The sequence below is a fragment of the Fundulus heteroclitus genome, chromosome 15 (assembly GCF_011125445.2).
Source record: "Fundulus heteroclitus isolate FHET01 chromosome 15, MU-UCD_Fhet_4.1, whole genome shotgun sequence".
NCBI classification, from domain to species: domain Eukaryota; kingdom Metazoa; phylum Chordata; class Actinopteri; order Cyprinodontiformes; family Fundulidae; genus Fundulus; species Fundulus heteroclitus.
The window spans coordinates 15,971,953-15,988,670 of record NC_046375.1 but is presented as its reverse complement, the minus strand read 5'-3'; the positions used below and the strand labels follow the sequence as shown (position 1 = coordinate 15,988,670).

Here is a 16,718-nt window from a genome sequence, read left to right as displayed (position 1 = left end):
TTTGTTGTGTGTGGTGTTCAATAGTTGTGTGTCTGGTTATGTGTTTGGGCAGTGGTACAGGAGGAGGCCATATTTCGACCATACTGCTTCTAGTACTGCAGAGAATTTAACCGCTGCATTCGGATTGACATCATTAATTAAGTATAATGTATGTTTCCTTGAAAAATAAATCCAATAAAAGTACAACCCTATGCTCCACTGAAGTTTCTAAGCATTCACAGATTGCCTCTCTTCTGAAAATGCAGTTCTGAATAGCTATCACTTCTCATCCAAAGCTTCCCCACAGTTTAATCTGGACTGTCTGATTGCCTCTTCAATTGAATATGCCTCCGAATTTGGGAACATTAGCAATCTCTTTTTGTTTGTTATCTCATGCGTCACATCTGAAGCAAACATGTTAATGCGGGGCCGGGACGAGCCGGGAGATGAGGGCTGCAAGGAGCGGCGCAGAGATCAAATCAGATTAAATTGGCTCCTTGTTCTGGCTGGCTTTTGAAACAAACAAGAGAAGATTGTAATAGCTAGCATCTGATATTACAGCCACATGAGTACCACAAAGATAGAGTGGGGGGAAATTCTATTGCGTCCTTAGAGAGCGACCAACAAGGAAGCAGCGACAGCAGCAAAGCCGGTGTGGCGCAGACTAGTAATGAAGCTATCAGAGAGAAATATGCTCACCACACACATGCTAAAACCACAGACATAAACTAAAGAAATGCTCCCAACTTAAGAAAAGAATTGTTTTTAATCAATGCTCATTACATTTTACCTCAGTAAATGGTCGTTTCAGGTCTTATTGTTTCTCTACATGAAGCTTTTCCTCCTAAGAGGTATTATGGATCACTAATAAAGCAACCCTGATTGGCTGCCTGTCCGCGAGAGAAACGGAGCACTCACTAAGCTGAGCTGGCTTCTCTTTGTATTAGTTCAGATGATTGTAGCCGTGTTAGAGCTCCTGTGGTGAACATGATTAGTGTTATTTACATTATTGAGCCTATTGTCAGCTGCTGCTCTCTATTTAATTTTTTCATTAGCAGAAGCCTCCCCGCTAAGTGCGACAGAGAGCCCAGGGGAAGCATTGTCCACTTTGATGTTGTCTCGTTCTGTCAGATAAACAGAACTCCACTCTCACGAACACGCTCCCAGACAACCGCAGATTGCTCTGAGCCCCTTCGGAGACCACCAGCGAGTAGCTTTACATCACCCTTGCCTTTTTAATCTTTGTAGCGCTTCTTGTTTGACTTTAATTGCATTTCTCATGGGTTTTTTTTTTCTCCATTTCTTTTTTGCTGTTCTGCTTCTCTTCATTTTACTTTTGTTCTCGTTCTCTGGACCACTTGCTGCTGTTGACTTTTACCTCTTTGGCAACACATACTCAAATCGCGTTCAGCTTGAGTAACTCGATGAAAAGGTTTCCACTCAGACATTTGCCATCATCTGAACCTTTAATATATCCTCGGCCTCATTTTCTTCCTCTGTCCTTCAATCTGTCTTTTCTTCCTTTCTGTGCATAAATTTATTACCCCTTCAAATTCTTAGGTTTATTGTTAGCTTTGATAAATTTACTTGTAAAACACAAAATCAGGAGCTGGTTGTTCTCCTTTTGTTTGCTATTAATGAACCCCCCCCCCCCCCCCCCCCCCCTTGTCTTACTGTTTAATTTTTTTCCTACTGTTTAAACAGCTCTTAGCTCATATTGTTTACTTGTGGTATTAATGAGCAAACCTTTTTATCTTAGGCTACAAACAAGTGTTCCCATCCTTTCAACAGTTTTTTTTTATCTCAACAGTCTTCACATTTAATAGGCTTTTGGGTTATCAACTTGTTTTTGTGTCGACCATATACAGTGTAAATTCCATTTTAACAAGCACTGTATAAAGAGACATAATTCCTTTTTCCAAGTGCCGGCATAAAATCAGACCAGTTTTTCCTGTTTTAGCTTAAGCTAAGTTATTTCTATATGTTGTATGAGTAAGATAATTCTTTTGCAAATTTGTTTTTATTTCTTCAGATTCACAAGTGTATAATCATTTCCTTAATATTTGGTTGAATTGCCTTAAAACTGAGACTTGAGCCAAATATCAAGGATATCCTTCCAAAACTTCTCATAATACTTTGCCACATAATGTTCTTTCCTCGTGAGTCCATCTGTTTTGTGAAGTGCACCAGTCCCTCCTGCAGCAAAGCAGCTGCACAATATGATGCTGCCACCCCAGTATGTCATAGCTGGGATGGTGTTCTCAGGATCTCAATTGTCCAACTTCTCTCTCCAAACATAATGGAGCTCCTTGTGGCCACCACTTAAATGTTGGTTTCATCAGACTACAGGGCATGTCTCAAAAAATTTAAATTTCTGTCCCTGAGTGTATTTGGAAGATCTAATCTGGCGTTTTACGTCGTTATGGAGTAATGGCTTCCATATATGAGTGTCCTTTCTAACCATGGGTGGTACATAACTTGTTTCACTGTGGATAATGACTCTCTACCAGCTTCAACAGGATCCTCACATGGTTGTTATGCGAATGGTAGCCACTTTCCGTCCCCATGGGGTTTACAGTTGTAAATAACAGATTAATTAATCTGGCATTTAGCAAATAGAAATCATTTTTGGTAATCGTAACCGACCCAAACTACATACATTTTAGTCTAATGTAAACTCAGTGAGGGGGAAAAAATATTTGACCTTTTATGCAGCAGATGTATGTGAAAGCCAGCTGAAAATGTTCCCTTCTTTTTCTCTCCTATTTAGTCTTTCCACTGAAGACATCGAAACTCGGAGTAGCTCCCTCAAACTATTTGACACTTTGAAATGCGACCCGGAGGCCTTTTACAACCACATGACAAAATACGTTCTGCCCACTGTGGAGGGAAGCGACCTGAACCGCCTGCTCTACTACTACACCTTATTAGACACTGCTGGCTGTGAGCCCTATGTGACCACCTTCATAAAACCAGACTCTCACGTCAAACTGCTGAAGAAGCTTCGCGCTGTTGCCAAAGGTGAGGGTTTTTTGTTTTTGTTTTATATGTTTTTATCTAATGATGTACTGCTAAACTTAAAGGATTCATGCCTTTTTAACTTTTTTCATATTTTCTTACATTACAACTATAGCCTTTATTGTATTCTGCTGTTATTTTGTTAATAGACTAACACATAGCTGGACATATTGTGCCACTGGAAGGACAGGACATAACTTTCATGTTGTTTTGCAAATATAAACCTGAAATGTGTGCAGTTCATTTATAAATTATATTCACCCCCACTTACTCTAGTACCCCTTGATAAATCTGGTACAACAAATAGCCATCAAAATACAGCTTATAAGTAACTACAGTACACTTGAATGTAAATTAGTATGAGTATAAATCCAGCTGTTCTATAAAGTCCTCAGAGGTTTGTAAGAGAACATTAGTGAACAAACAGCATAATGAAGACCAAGGAAAACAGATGGCAGTTTAGGGATAAAGTTGTGAAGGTTTAAAGTGTGTTAGGTAATAAAACATCCTAAGAATTGAACACCTCACAGAGCTCTGTTTAATCCACGATCAGAAAATGGGAAGAGTATCGCACCACCGCCGTCAATATGAACTAACAACAGGGAACGAGAGCACTATTTATCGCTGCTTGGGTATGGAAATCTGTTGACAAGAAAACTATTACATACACCACACCAGTTGCCACTTTCAAAAGAAACCCCAAAGAATTTTGTTTGCACTTTGCTGCAGGACATAGAAACCTCTTTTCCACTAGCCCTACTCAATTCTGACCCACCTTATTCCGCTCCGCAGTGCTCGGCTTTAATCGGCACGGGTTGTTTTTCAACCGACCTGGAAAAGCCTGATGGAGGAACGCACCTGAAGGTGTTCCCTCTAACCCAGGCCCCACGTCTTGTTTGCGACATTAACACTTTAAAGAAATATGCGAGGAAAGATAAAGAACAAAAAACAAAATCCTTATAAAAAGGTGGTTTAAAAAATATATTCTCAGGGGACATTTAATCAAATGCACCCTACAATTGTCATATTTTTGAATACTCAATACTTTCGCATGGCATTGTACAAGTGTAGTCACATGGTAATTACAACCCCTTCAAATACGGTATATGTCTGCAATATTTATTTTTCTTTATTTCTAAAGTAAACATAATTATTCTGTATCAGATCATGAGAAAAGCAGGAAAGATAGAAACAATTATTCAGGTGAGCAATAGAGCAGTAGCATTCCCAATCTGGCTAAAACAAGTGCGCTGTATCTGGTGAATAACTGGGGAAAAACATGTTAAATGAAGGGTTTATTGTTGATTTTACTGCAAGATAATCTGGCCATGAATATAAGGATAAAAAAAAAATCTAAATAACAGATTATTTCCTTGTGCAGAAAAGATTAAATGTACTCCATGACAAATCTAGACTGTGAGAGGTTACATATATTATCTTTTATCTCCTACTTGATCTCGTTCTGTTCCTTTTATTTCCTCCCGATTGGTTCATGAAACACTTCCCCGCTGTGCTGAAACAGAATGCAATCAGTTGTCTGTAACAGAAAAGGACAGCGATCCACGTCTGTGTTAATAGTCAAATAACGGACAGGCCAAGAGCCTGTGGGTAGTATTGAAGTGAGCGCCGTCCTTAAGGGACGTCGACACCAGCAAGTCACCCTCTTTCTGCCTTGAGTATCCGATCTTGGTTTTGAAATGGTGAAAATCTTCTCAGTCCTTTGGAGGTTCAGTAAAGGTCAACCGAGTGTCATCTTGTGTTTTCACGCCTCGCTTCCTCCTTCTGCTTCTGTAAGCGCCGCAAATTTGAACGGTGACAAGGGTCTCTGTTTAAAACACACTCATAAAGCAACAAACACACACCCCTGTGAGACTGGCATCAAGGCTGGGATTATAAACAAGTAAAATGTTAACTTAAAGTTTAGGCTCAGTGCTTCCTTTCAGTGCACATTAACCAAAGGTTTTAGGTGTAAAACCAAACTAACTTTTACTCAGGTTCTTTATGTTCTTGCACTGGTTTTGTGCTGTCACAGTAAAGTGGAGGATTGTTTCCTAAAGAAATTCATTAAAAGTTAAAGAATCGGATCATACTTTTAGTCTCATCAGCTGCACTGTTCACATATTAAATGAAGTGGCTAATTTTGGGGATTTGCTAAAAAAGCTTTGAGGTAATTTAAGAAATCCTTTGTTGTTCCACAATTGGGGAATTCAGGCACGGCGGGGGCAAAGACACAGACAGTTACACACAGTTTTTTAGTCATGAAAAAAACAAACTATGCTAATCTAAAGTTAGTTCTAAAACAGCATAGGATGAGCTTGATCAGAAACGGCAAAAATAAAAGTAAAATAAATGCCAGAGTAAATATTGCACAGTTAAAAAAGATTTAATACTCAAGTTATCAGTGGAAAAACACCAGCCCATTTACAGAACAATATGACAGTAGAGCAGCATTTCAAAGTAGCTCAGGCAAGTGTACCTTAGCATCTCAGAGATCCATGATTGGATCAGAACCTGTGCATGTTGCAAACAGCTAATTGTGTTTGTTGTGAGCAGCGGAGATTATAACGTTTAAAAGCAGCTGGAAGGACAAACTGTGGAAGCGCCCCTTTAAGCATCCAGGATGCAGCAGTCTGGCACTAAAAGATATTTCCAGCTCTGCAACAGCTCCATGCATGGAGTGGAAGACATTGTCCATCAGTGACATGATTTTTCTTGCCGTGCCAGCGTCCCCTTGCACTCCAAAAGACCTCAGCCTCCTAAGCAGGTAGTCCGCTCTGACCCTTCCTGTAAAAAGTGCCTCCGGTCCGGTTTATTGTTCAGATGAACACCCAGGTACTTATGAGTAGTCTGTCTGAACATCAGTTCCCTGGATGTTCACCTGTGTCAGTAAGGTTGGTCTGCGCCTGCGAACGTCCACCACCAGCTCTTTTGTTTTACCTGCATTTAACATGAGGTGGTTCTGTTGGCACCAGTCTACTAAGCTCTGGGTCCACTGTCTGATTCATCCTCGTCTGTGCTGAGACCAAAAATGGCAGTCATGAGAGAACTTCTGAAGGTGGCAACCTGTGGAGCTGATGGAGAAGTCTGCAGTGTAAAGGGTAAAAAGAAACAGTGCTAGCACAGTTGCCTGTGGTGCTCCGGTGCTACAGAGCAGCTTGTCAGAAACACAACCTTGCATCCTCACATACTGCGGTCGACCAGTGAGGTGGTATATTTCTGACTATAAAGTGCTCTTAAAATTCTTACATTTTCTCAAAAATTGATGGTGTGCCTTGTAAACCAGTGCACCTTATATCTGATTACCGTTGTACTTACTGACCGATTTTATGTGGTGCAGTGCGCTCAAAAATCTGTCATAATGTGTGAGTACGACTTTTTCCGCTCAGTGGATATTCCGAGCATTACGGTACTCTGTGTCACTACCTTATCGGACCCTGAGCTGTCTACAGGACTGCCTGAAAATAATGTTGAAACTAGAAGTGCATTCATGTAAAGGCCCCCCACACACTCTGGCACTGTTCACTCTGCGGAGGTCTGCACATACAGGTATGGGCACAGTTAAATTTTTATGACTTCTCGATGGCAAGAAGTCTTTGCATTGAACTGTTTTATACGTGACACCGAGCTTGATACACTGACCTGCTACAAGCAGGCGGTCTCAAGGACGCGCAGCATCACAGTCCCTCTCTGTTCTCACTGACAGGTGTGCGGTGGGAGCCTGCTGGAAAAGAAACGGCTCTAGGTGCTCATCTAGCTAATCACACATTTTACCATCCGTTCCGCCGCTTCGTCTCACTGGCAGAAAGTGTGGAAATTGTAGGAATTTGCCACAAGAAATGTAGGCAATAGTACACTTGACTATATCGGGTAAAATATCCGCAGAGAGTGGGCTTGGAGTCCACCAAGCTCACAGTATGCACCACAGTACGCCCGAGTATGTGGGAGCCTTTAGGTAGCCCTCGCCCGGGGTAGCGCTAGCAACAGTAAACCTAGTAAACAAATTCAATATAAAAGTTAAATTTATTTTGGCCTTATGCTGAAAGCAGGGCAGTGTAGTCCAGCTACTCTGTCCTCCTGACAGAGACGGATAGAGAGCTGTGTATTGTGAAGGGGCGGAGTGATATTACACACGTTGGAAGAGTATTTAGTGCGCCTTATGATCCAAAAAATACAGTAATCCAGTATCCACTGGGAGAGGTGGCGGTCCACTCATGGCCGCTCCAGCTTGTCCCTCAGGAGGCGTGGGTGGATGGTGTGGAAAACACTGGAGAAATCAAAGGACATGATCCTCATGGTGCTCCCAGGATTCTCCAGATGGGCCAGAAGTCAGTGCAGCAGGTAAATGATGGCGTCATCCACCCCGATGCCAGGCTGGTAGGCAAACTGCAGAGGATTCTATAAAGACCTCACCAGGGTGTGAAGATGACTGAGCAATATGAACAGCATACACGATAAACACATAAAATAAATTACAATCAACTTGAGTAAAATACAGTATAAAACACTTAAAAGATGTAAGAAACTTGTATAAAATGAACAAGGTGAGCTCTGTAATGCTATGTCAAAAACTAATGAGTAAATGTGGGTTTTCAAAGGTGCCAAAATTGTGTTTTAAATAATCTGTGATTACTGTAGGAGACTTAGGAATTTATTTGACAACAACGAGAGCTACATATTGTGAAAGAGAGCTGAGTTAATGAAGTCCAGATGCCAAATAAGCCTAAATGCCCCACATTGTGATCTTTTGTAACTCCTGGCACCTGAAGATAATAATCCCATTGAAGCAGTTAAAGAGCTTTTGCACTCATGTCAATAATGTTGTAAAAGCGGCAGAACAAAAAAATATAGAAATTTGAATCACAATTTTGAAATGAAAAATGTGCAGAAAGACTGTCATTCCCACAGCCTGCTAATTTCACATTGTTAGTGCCATTGAGAAGAACTACCGCAGGAGTTCAATGTCTTTGACTTGAGTAAATGCCTCGAAGTCTCAGATTTTCTTGGCAAGTTTACAAGGTCTTTGAAGTGTTTGTTGCAGCATCTGTTAGAAACATTTTCATTTTGGCATCCATGTAAACACATCAGGGCATGCATGCCAGCTAAGCCACAGAGGACAGGCATCAGCAATGACCTTACAGAAAGAACATGAGACAATTGGCAAATAATTTAAGTCCATTATTTTACTGCGGCAAATATAGAGGTTCAGCTATGGAGTCCTCCAAGAAACTGCAAAATAAAACTCAAGAGCTGCATGTCAGACGCCTTAGATCCCACTCAGTATGTTAAATATTGACTGCGATAACTGTATGCCTAGAAAAAGACTTAATAAGTAGAGTTTGTTTGGAAGGGTTGCCAGCATAATGCCTCTTCTCTTACCTGTGTGCACAAATAAGGATTTTAAAGTTTAATGAACCCCAAGACTCCTGGAAGAATGTTCTTTGGACAGATGAGACTAACAGAGAGGTGGGGCCTACAAACACACACACACGTCGGCAACATGCCATACCACATGACGAAGTGCCTGAAAAAGAAAAGAATCAAGCTGTTGCAATGACCCATTCAAAGCCCAGACCTTGACCTGATTGAAAATGTGGTGGGATGAATGTGTATGAATGAATATCTGAATTCTTCATTATTTGAAGCAGGGTGAAGCCACAATTCCTTCCCAAAAACGCGAGAGACCGATTACCTCACAGAAAACAAGATCCTCAAGCGATTCCTGCTAAAGGGCCTGTCTACAATTTATATTTTTCAAAGGGTGTTTTTAGTTTTTCACTTATGGCTTTTCAAAGCTTTATAAATATTTGCTATATGGAATCTGCTGAGGTTCAATTTGAAAAAATTTGCAAACAGATAAAACCCAGATTTTTAACAGTCATGTTCTTTTTTTTAATCATATTTTTAAATAAGTTGGCTAAAATCAGTTAACAAATGTATCATGACACCATGAAAAAGTTACAAAAACGTTAACAACCATTTCTAGAGATTTATTTAATAAAAAATATGAATCAATATGAACAACTTACGTTGTGGAATGTGAACGATGAACAGGAGATTTTTCAGCTCTCATCTGTGTGAGCTGAATCTAGAGCTTGTTCTTGCGAAGGGGGAACTTGTACAACGTTGCTGGCAGACAAGCTACGTCCATTTGTACATCAGTATTTCTCCCCGGAACATATTTAGTTACAGTGGCAGCAGTATATACATATTTTACTTCCTTTGCTGTGTGTCAGTCATATAAACTTTGGGCGCTGCTCCTGTCAGGGAAAAAAAAAAAAGTTCAGCTTGGACTTTTCCAACATAACATCAGCTACTAATCTCCTGTCTTCATCAAAAATTTAGAACTGTAGAACCTCAGGAGGGTGTGAGAGGATCTTTTAATTTAAAGAAAAATAAGCAGTTCAAAGGGCCAAGAACTGACAGGACAGGTAGATGATTGCCTCTACAGAAATTTCACTTTTGCTCCAAGTTCTAAAACTTTTTTTTTCTTTATCCCAGAAATCGTTGCAAAACATAACTTCTGTGCAGTATTTTGAAGCCCCAGTCCTTCAACGTTTTTCAAAGCTTAGTAGCTCACGCACAGTTGCTAGTCAGAGCTGTACCTTGATCCAAGAGGTAAGCTGCAATTTGACACGCACCGTTCAGGGGAGGGATTTAGTAATCGATCTGTTTTGCAGATGCTGCAGCATGAACTCCCAACAGATGCACATTACCACACACACATAAACCTGGACCAAATCTAGAGCATCCAAATTCATGCAGGCCACTTTTACCGCAGCTGACTTTGTGACATTAACGCCTAGAAGCTTACATGCTCCGCTCTGGGTCTCTCGTCAATGCCCTCGCAGACAACTTTGATGCCGCCCAGAAATTCACACTCCATGTGGTATAAGTTGTCATACAGGCTGTTGTTGACTCTTCAGAACCACTAACTTTGTGTTAATATGGTCTAACTATGACACACACTCGCTAAAAATCCCTGATTCATTCGTCACACGGAAAAGCACACTAGCGAAAGTGAAGTACTAGTCAGAAATTCATATGCGCCTAGGTTTGGGGCTTTAATGATATGTTTGAACTTTTTCAGGGTGGTATGATTATACAATGTACAAATACAATTATTGTTAAAAACAAACAGTTGCCAGATGTTTTAAAAAAAAATTAACACAACCTTAACTGAAAATAAATATTTCTTGTTTTTAATTGGTTAGGGTTAACACAATTGTTTTTATTTGCCAAATGCATGAATAAGAAGAGGGAATGTGCCTTTAAACTTCTTGGGGCCGTCCTTTTCAAGATAATTTAGCTATCTAAGCTTCTAATTCCCAACAATGGTGAAAAAAAAAAACGTACTTCCTTGTGTGACATCATGGACAAACTCAAAAGAGATCAGCCAAGGTATCAGGAAGATAATCATTACCCTCTGTAAGTTTGGTTCATCCTTGGGAACAATTTTAAGAAGCCTATAGATTCCAAACTCCGTCTGTTTAGAAACTAATATGACTGAATAAACACAATGTGGAAGTCAAGCCAACTTTGAGGCTGGCCACAACGTGTTGCAGCAAAACGGACTGGTGCACCTGATGGTATCATGTGACAAGTACTTATGGTAGAAATACCGAAGCAACATCGCAAGACATTAGACAACAAGTTAAAGCTTGGGCACTAATGGGTCTTCTATAATGGAAAATAACTCAAAGCATATAGCCACATAAATTAAAAAGATGCGCAGTGATGTTTTGGTGTGGCGATCACAAAGCTCTGATCTCAACCCCAGAGGAGATTTTTTGCACTCCCGTACTGAGAGGGTGTACGGGAGAAAGTCAGCCTACAAACCTGGCTCAGTTATAGCAGTTCTGTTAGGAGGAATGCGTCTCAACTCTAGCCAAATATAATAGAATAGAACAATGTAGATTCTCCAAAACTATGACTGGATGACTGTCGGACAGTTTGAAATGGAAATGCTCGACTTTTTGGGATACAATAAGTATTTTTAGAGGAGTCTTGGTAAGGTTTTTTTCTTTTTTTAAATGAAGAACCGTATATCTAGTGTCACGCATGGTGCTAACAACATCCCATGTGGGACTGTTTTGCTACTAGCTGTAGTAGTGCATTGCAAAACGTAGGTGAGACTTACAAGATGAAAGACTAGCACCAGGTTCTCCATCTTCACCTCAGACCAGCTGGATGTTTGAAATTGATCCCAACCGGGTGTTCAAACAGGAAAATGGTTCCACACTGTTACGCCAGCTGGTTTAGGAACCCCCCCAAGAAGAGTGCACCCTAACGTCTGACCAGCAACGTGCTTGTACAGCTGTACAGAGACAGGCACCGTGCATCAAATCTTCATCACGATATCAGACACCGTGGCAGGGGATCGTCTGAGTGGACTGTAGGGAGCAAGATGATGACACGCTGCATGGAGGGAGTGGAGCCAGACAGTGAGAACGGGAGGGCATGTGTTTGTGCATGCAACTCTTATCTGTGATTTAAGTGTTACGTTTGTCGGGGTTGTTTAAAGGTGTGAGGTATTGTGCTCGCGTGATTTTTTTATTTATTTATTTTTTTCTATTTTTTTCGCATCCACATCCATGTGACGAGGCTCTCCCAACAGACAGGACGGCATTAAATATTTACCATCCAGACAGAAAGTGGTGTCGCCACCGTAATGTGTTTGTCTGATAGCACCGGGGACCTGGAACACATCGCCGGCTCGTTCCCCCACACACAAAGACAAACACATGCTTCAGCGATGCTGCGGTGGTGGACGTGATGCACGCTGACACGTTAACATAGCCAGACAACGCTGCTTTGACACGCAACACTCTTTTTATTCCACAGCAGCTTCTTTTTTTTATTTTCTCTCCTCTAAGCCTTTGTGTATTTCTGATGTGGGATAGATTATTGAACTCAGTTAAATCACGTAAGATTTTCTGAAGTGATATACAAGTGCAGCGTTATGGTATCGACTATTCATACCATCGAATAATCCTCGACCTGCTGTGCAGCAAAATCTTGAGACTGCTTTCTGTAAACAGAGCAAATGCAACCATTAAAACAGAGATTCTGAGCTCATCGGTATATTTTTGTTCTTTCTTTCAGCTCTAAATAAAGCACAGCAAAATAAATGCTAATTGAATTTTCATAGTTTCAGGTTATGCATTTGTATTCAACAGATTAATACCTTATCTGAGGTGGGCATAGTAATTAAGCAGCACCGTTCCCTTTTTTAAAAGAGGGCTAAGAAAGAGAATTAGCATACAATAAGAGGTTGCACATTGTTAGAAAAATATCTATTTGACAGTTGTAACAGTTGATTCAGAAAAAAAAAAGGAATTTCAGAGAGGAGAACAAAATGCGCAAATTAAAAGGGGAAAAAAAGGAGAACAGTTTAACAGTAACCAAGGTAGAGGCCATTATCCTTCAGTGACAACCTGCATAAGTACCTCCGCCTCCGTGGTCTTTCCAGAAGTACGAGGTGTCAAGTGACCAGAAACACGGTCAAGGTAAAGAATAGAAAAGAAGAACTTTAGCCAAAGCATGGCAGAGGAAGTTTTTTTTTTTTTTTCCCCCCAAAGATTTTAAATAGCAGATCAAGTGGGAGGGAGAATTTGTATTATTTTTTCGTAACAGCTGATGGATTTGCACGGATCAGTCAGTGACACCGCTTCTGGGACTTTAGAGGAAGAACAAACAAGTTCTCATTTTTAAATAAATATTGAATTGGCAAAAAAGACTTGAGATAATATTTACTTATTTTCTTTTTGGACTTTTGAAAAGGATAAACCAGACAAACAATTGTTTGCTTCATTACGGTCACCCAATTATTCTGTTGGCCTAAAAGCTGCTTAATACTCGTTTAAAAAAAACCCAAAGTACTCCCTCAGTCAAGTGTAGGATTTGTATTGTATGAATGATCTAGTCTTTCCTAGGTAATAAAATCATTTACTGTAAATCTAAGTTTGAGATGAGACAAAAATGATATGGTGTGAAAAACTAATCAACGCCCCAAACCATAAAAATGTACAAAATACAGTGCAAACAGTATTAATGCTGTTAAACTTTCTCATACTATGTCACAATATGAACGATGAAGCTGAGCCAGTGTCAGCTCATCCTTCCTAGGGCTCTGAGTCAGTCAGCTTTGTGCACGAGGCGTCCGCTTCATCTTTATCACGTATACCGTTAGGATGAGCAGGGCACTTAATCCTAAATAGATTTGTTTAATTACCACATTTGAGATAAAACCTGCAGTGACTTGCGAAATGCTTCATACAAACACAAACGTCAATGTTTGGGGATGCAGCTAAACAGAGTAGGACATGATGAAATGTTATTTTTAACAAACTGAGAACATTTAATGTCTTCAAAAGTTGTATGAAGAAGTTTTGATATATAATAAAAAATGTAAATCTATTTTGTCATATACTTTTTTTTTTATACGCACTTGGAAAAAGGGCCACATGATGTGACGTGCAAATTAAAGAATCACATTTAGGTCAAATAGTTATTCTGGCTTCAGTAAAGACAAGCGTTCTACTTTTAGTTTTAATATCTATCTTTTTTATCCTTGGTGTTTGCAGGTGTAAACTACAGAAAGCTGACCGACGAGTCGTCTGATCCATTGGGCACCTTGCAGCCGGTCCTGACCAGTCAGAACGTTCTGTCCATCTCTAAGCTCTCCAATCGGCTGCCTTTGCCCGGAGGCGGCAGGGCGACCGTCTCCCCCAGTGCGGTGCACGCAGTGTGGCTGCAGAAACTGTTTTGGAAAGGTGACCCACAGCTGCTGAAAAGACCCCCACAGAGTGAGCAGGACTACCTGCATGCTTACGACGCCTGTGCCAAGTACCTTGACAGACTAGTCCCCGCAGATGCCATCAGCTTCCTGGACAGCATCACGTTCTCTCCCGACGCAGCCAAACATGTAAGCCGCTTCGACAGGTTTTGCCATCTTTTTCCATACGAATCGATATTTGCCAAACAGAAAAGATGAAAAAGCAGAGCAGCAGCGTGGAACACGATTTTTGTACTTTATTTTTTTCCCCCCTCTGATAGTATCAGACAGGAACCGGTGGGAGCTGGGCACACACATTTGTAACTGTGGCATTCGCTGCGGCTGCTTCCAGACTGCCACCCAGGCAGCACTCATATTGTGCAGGAGGAAGGCTTGTGGGGATTTTTAGTCACTACATCAACCTGTCATGTTTCTCCCTCCCTACCCTTCATGGCGGAGCTGATCTTCTCCTGCGCCTCCAGCCTCATTTTGAATTTGTCAAAAGCCCCCTCGCTAATTTCAGGCGAGTTATTCTGCTCACCTCTTCAAACTCCGAGGCCTCAAAAACCCATACCAGCACTGATTTATAAAAGAAATTATGAAATTTCCCTGGAAATGTCAGACACATAATTACAGCTCTGTGAGAAATTGTCCTGCGGAAGAATTAAAGTGCCTCAGTGCACCTTATCAATAGTAGCCCACTGTGTCTTTTTTCTTCCTGGCACCCCGCTCCCCTCTTAAAACCTTTGCTTTTTTCCCCCCATTTTTCCCTTATGTTCCTCCTCATTCCCTGGAAATATGAGGTTTAATTGATCCCTCTCTACTTCAGACCCAATTAAACTCCGAGTTCCACCAGGCACAGTTTTCCCTCTGGTCTTTAACATGCAGATTACCTCTCAGAAACACGCAGCCTTTCTTTTCCCTTTCTTCCCTTCTTTTTTGAGCTTTTCAAGAATAAAACGAATCCAAACCCGTCTCACTATCAGGGACTACAGCTGACCTTTTAGTGCTACTTTGCTCTCCACAATGAAGTCCGATCAATTTCTTGCACAGCTAAGAGGTGAGATGGATAACTGGGGTTTGTCATTCTTCCAACTGGATGAATTTTATGAAGAGAAACTCCAAGCAATGACACCCTCCCTTCCTCTTGAAGTATTGATTTTAGATAAACCTTCTCGGTGTCATACAGTACCTGAATTTACAATTTAACACAGACTGATCTGCCTGGGTAATGCAGCGCCGTGCAAAAGTAACCCTACCCAGTAGTGGGCCATATCGCTCATTCCCCGCACTGCAAAAAGGGAACTAAAAGTGAGAAAAATGTTCTTGAAAAGAGTGAATTTGTCCTTGATTTGAACAGGCAAGTGTAAATGACCTTCCAATGGAAGAAAATTTTTCAACTTTTTGAACAACTCATCTCCATCATCTTATTCCAAGTGCAGTATATGTAATTATCTTATTTCAAAATATTAATTCCATAGGCATTTCATCACAATTTAAATAAAACATTTACTTACTTTTGTTTCCCTTTTGCAGGCCTCTGTCAGTTGCATCCAAATCAAGTTTTCGCCAATCTCTAATTCAAAGTCTAAAAAGTGTTAACTTGTCAACTCAGAACCTAAATATTTTACACTGGGTGTTTTTTTTTTCCTTAATCAAGTTGAAGATTGAACTTTGAATTCAGTTAGTTTATTTCTAATTCTCTGTACTCATAGATCTATCTATATGTAGATGTATCTTTGCATGTGTTTCCATATATACATATCTACAGATGTATATGTACATTTAATTAGAAAAAAATAGCCATTTTTAGATTAATAAAATTTAGATTTATGACATGAATTTAATAAAAACATAGAATTTTATTAGTAAAATATATTCAAGTGCCTTTCACAGACAAAGCCAGCAAAGGTGCACAGAAAACCAATAAATTAGCAAACTTTTTTAATTAAGTGCTGATAAAAAAAAAAAAACGCATTAAATAACGCTTAACAAATTAAGCAAAAAGCCTGTTTAAACAAAGTCTTAAATTGGTTTAACAATTTAACAATACATTTTAAGATTTTGTCTTGGCTCTAAATCTGAAAGTCCATCCTGTGTAGGTGGAGGAAAGTTCTGATGGGCTTGGTGGAAAATATCCAGAACACCTTTTATGCTGAATAGGAATTGGCAGCTATGAATCCAGATAATGTTATTGTGTCCACCTCAGCTTGATTGTGTATGTGCGCTAAGCTTGTCGACGGCTGTCGACTTTCATGTAAGAAGGTAAAACCTACAGCCAAAGGCCCTCTCCTCTACGCATGAATAGTTAACCTGCTCACGCTGAATAAAATCAATCACATCAGCCTGACTTCTAAGATGTCTCGCACACATACACTTCAGACTCCTGATGTTATTTTCATCCAGATCGACTGGGTATCTTCAACATGTTAAGTGCGGACTTAATAAATATCAACTGTCAATCCCGTCCTCCCTCTCTCTGCTCAATTTGATCTCAATCTTCCCACCTCATTTGCTTTCCCTCTCACGTTTCTCATCCTCCTCCGTTCTTTGACCCTCCATGTACTCCATCCCCCGTCCAGCTGAGCGTCCAAGCGAGGTCGGAGGTGATAAAGCGAGCCTCCAGAGCCCTGCGCCAGCTGGCCGAGAAGAGCAGGAAGAAAGGAGGCGATAATAGCTCAGAGCAGGAAGGTACGGACCCAACAGGAATGACTTTTGAAGAGGCCCTCGCACACCTGCAGCAATCTCAGGCCCACCTGGACACTCTGAGTCATGCCTTCGTCCTGTCACTCAAAGACAGCCAGCAGGTAGGCCACATCTGCCGCAGCCACGGCTATCTTGTTCTTTGAAGATGAGAATTTCTCTGTATGCAACAATGTGTCAAATGTATCCATTAAAAAAACAAAAAAAACAATGTAAGATTTTAAAGAAAAGTTTCTCCTAATGA

General features: G+C 40.6%; 1 protein-coding gene across 3 annotated transcripts in view; it reads left to right on the top strand.

Annotated features, from left to right (window-relative positions):
* The window catches only part of nbas (NBAS subunit of NRZ tethering complex), a 251,018-nt gene that overhangs the window by 148,552 nt on the left and 85,748 nt on the right, over positions 1 to 16,718 (top strand). For all 3 annotated transcript variants that reach the window (XM_036147528.1, XM_036147527.1, XM_036147526.1), the window contains exons 44-46: positions 2,750 to 3,000; positions 13,581 to 13,921; positions 16,354 to 16,578. In XM_036147528.1, coding sequence (XP_036003421.1) covers positions 2,750 to 3,000; positions 13,581 to 13,921; positions 16,354 to 16,578 — 817 coding nt within the window. The remainder of the gene's footprint in view (positions 1 to 2,749; positions 3,001 to 13,580; positions 13,922 to 16,353; positions 16,579 to 16,718) is intronic.